This window comes from Oncorhynchus mykiss, chromosome 9 (assembly GCF_057628025.1).
Source record: "Oncorhynchus mykiss isolate SJ-2025 chromosome 9, ASM5762802v1, whole genome shotgun sequence".
Lineage (NCBI taxonomy): Eukaryota > Metazoa > Chordata > Actinopteri > Salmoniformes > Salmonidae > Oncorhynchus > Oncorhynchus mykiss.
In genome coordinates, this window is record NC_143030.1 from 70,682,399 (window position 1) to 70,685,613 (window position 3,215).

The 3,215-nt window shown below is 40.5% G+C and overlaps 1 protein-coding gene across 4 annotated transcripts in view; it reads right to left on the reverse strand.

Moving 5' to 3' along the window:
- The window catches only part of LOC110532688 (receptor tyrosine-protein kinase erbB-3), a 39,854-nt gene extending 38,343 nt beyond the window's left edge, over positions 1 to 1,511 (reverse strand). For 3 of the 4 annotated variants that reach the window (XR_016483409.1, XM_090185212.1, XM_036988712.2), the window contains exon 1: positions 1,025 to 1,511. Coding sequence is in view for 2 of the 4 variants with exons in the window: in XM_090185212.1 (XP_090041338.1) it covers positions 1,025 to 1,103 (79 nt within the window). In the remaining 2 variants the exon portion in view is untranslated. The remainder of the gene's footprint in view (positions 1 to 1,024) is intronic. The other variant, XM_090185213.1, reaches the window with a different exon arrangement.
- Between the last annotated feature and the right edge of the window lie 1,704 nt (positions 1,512 to 3,215).

The following is a 3,215-nucleotide window of genomic DNA, read 5'->3' on the forward strand; positions in this document are numbered from 1 at the left end:
AAGGATTTCTCCATACTTTGCTCCGTTCATCTTTCCCTCGATCCTAACTAGTCTCCCAGTCCCTGCCGCTGAAAAATATCCCCACAGCATGATGCTCCCACCACCATGATTCACCGTAGGGATGGTGCCAGGTTTCCTCCAGACGTGACGCTTGGCATTCAGGCCAAATATTTCAATCTTGTTTCTCATGTTCTGAGAGTTTTTAGGTGCCTAAACTTCAAACGAGCTGTCATGTGCTTTTTACTTACTCGTGGCTTCCGTATGGCCACTCTACCCTAAAGGCCTGATTGGTGGAGTGCTGCAGAGATAGTTGTCCTTCTGGAAGTTTCTCCCATCTCCACAGAGTGACCATCGGGTTCTTGCTCACCTCCCTGACAAATGCCCTTGTCCCCTGATTGCTCAGTTTGGCCGGGCGGACAGCTCTAGGAAGTCTTGGTGGTTCCAAACTTCTTCCATTTAAGAATGATGGAGGCCACTGTGTCCTTGCAGTGGGGACCTTCAATGATGCAGAAATGTTTTGGTACCCTTCCCCAGATCTTGCCTCCACACAATCCTGTCTCAGAGCTCTACGGACAATTCCTTCAATCCCATGGCATGGTTTTTGCCCTGACTGTCAACTGTGCACTGTCAACTGTGGGACCTTATATAGATAGGTGTGTTCCTTTCCAAATCATGTCCAATCAATTTAATTTACCACAGGTGGACTCCAATCAAGTTGTAGAAACATCTCAAGGGTGATCAATGGAAACAGGATGCACCTGAGCTTGTGTAAATAAGGTATTTCAGTTTTTTTATATATATAAATTTGCCAAAATATCTTAAAACCTGTTTTCGCTTTGTCATTATGGTGAATTGTGCGTAGATTGATGAGGAACATGTTTTATTTAATCCATTTTAGAATACGGCTGTAACGTAAAAAATGTGGGAAAAGTCAAGGGGTCCGAATACTTTCCGAATGCACTGTATATATGCAAAGTTTGTAGTTGATTTAGTTACACATATCAACATTCATAAAATCACTTACCTTCCTGCGTTTGAGACGACGTGGGCTGTAGACATGTTAGAATTACAATACACAGAACGGACATCTGCAAACCGTCCATGCCTAGGTCCAAACCAACCCAATAATAATCATGACCAGGAATACAGTAGCGCAGGTCGGTTTAATCCTCAAGAAGTCCTCAACTCGTTCGATACTTTTTTGGGGAAAGGTAAAACTATTTCAACAAATTATAAATTCAAGGTTGATCTTCATAAGACTCGAGACTCAAATCTACAGTTATAGGTCCAAGATTCAGTACCACGATTACTTTACATTTCACTCTAATAAGAAGCCTTTTTAAAGTGGCAGATTGACTTGACGCAGAAACATGATCTTATTATTAGATAAGTGAATATGGGCGGTGAATAAATTCCGATATGGTGCGTCAATTCAGACAGAGTTTGGCAAAAGTGAACACGTATTTTGACGCTCAGCTTTCATCCCTCGCGGTGATACAGACCAGATAGGCACTTGATTGGCCAGATCAGTTGGTTTACCAATCAGTGCTCGTTGCTTGTGAGCGCTCGTGGCTGTTTCATTCTGTGATTACTGTAAAACATTACTATAATATTTGCAAAATAAATAAAAGGTCAAGGATTAGCCTAATCTAATTTATAAATATATGAAAACACTGCAGATGATTTCAATAGGCCCTTTTTAAATACAATAATATCTAGAAAAATGTGTCATTCAATTCTTGTCTTGTGTGTAGCCTAAATGAAAACTCTAATTCTAAAACTCTAATTGGTCAGAATCCTAACATGGAGGCTAATAACAGCATGCTTGATAATCCATGAAAATACATTGTAAGCAAAGGTTAGTAGGCTACTGAAACAATACAATAACATTATTTAGCATCATCCTAAATCTGTTTATTTACATTCCATGTAGACTATTTTGGACTAGCGTTACTTTCAATCAGTAACAGGATTAGGGTCTGAGTGGCTGTACTGTCTCTCCATGCAGTGAAGAGCAGTATTGTCCTCCAGCCCTGTCAACTGGTTAATCAGACCTGCTTTGATGTGTATGGAGCAGCCTGTCACAATGGCATCAGTGTCAAATGGTTAAGTGACTTCTGAACCCAAACCCAGAACGTAGAATCTATGCTTCATTCCAACAGAATGGAACACAGAACACACAACTCAGAACAGAGAAGGGCCAACATAGGGCCAACATAGGGCTAACATTCCATGTCATGTGGAGGGCAGGAATCTGGTTGTGATGAATATGTAACACAGTGTTTTTGTTTCCATTTCCATAATTAAGGACTGGGTAGATAAATTGATGTAAAGATATATTCACACTCTTAGACAAAACATAGTAGGTTGAAAATGTTTTGGAACAGTGGCATTATAGACACTTATAAAGCTCTTTATAACACTTACATAGACACGTAATACAGCATTTATAGATGCGTTTCAACAAGCTTGTAAACATAGTCGCTACCTTGATCAAACAGATATGTTTAAAGTACTGCTTACATCGCCATTTGAACATTTGAATAGTGGGTCCATCTAGTGGCAGCATGATGTGACCATTTGACATTTCTCTCAGTGTTTATTTATTTACATCAGACAGTGTGCGTACATCCCATAGCTGTGCCTTGATTTTGGGGCGGCAGGTTAGTGGTTAGCTCGTTGGGCCAGTAACAGAAAGGTTGCTACATCGAATCCCCGACCTGACAAGGTAAAATAAAATCTGTCTATCTGCCCGTGAACAAGGCAGTTAACCCACTGTTCCTAGACCAGTTAACCCACTGTTCCTAGACCAGTTAATCCACTGTTCCTAGACCAGTTAACCCACTGTTCCTAGACCAGTTAACCCACTATTCCTAGACCAGTTAACCCACTGTTCCTAGACCAGTTAACCCACTGTTCCTAGACCAGTTAACCCACTGTTCCTAGGCCGTTATTGTAAAATAAGAATTTGTTCTTAACTGACTTGCCTGGTTAAAGAAAAATAAATCCATGTCATATCTTTTACATCCAGCAGGGGGAGACAAAGGCCAGCACTCTGAGTTTCCTATGCATGGAACACAGAGCCTCTGAAGTTCATTAGCTGAACTTCGAGCAAATATTGCACGTTAAGCATGTTATACACATTTAGCCATTCATGTCACATACACAAAATTAATTTTCTAACTGTTATAATGGTGTTGCATCAGAACACAATA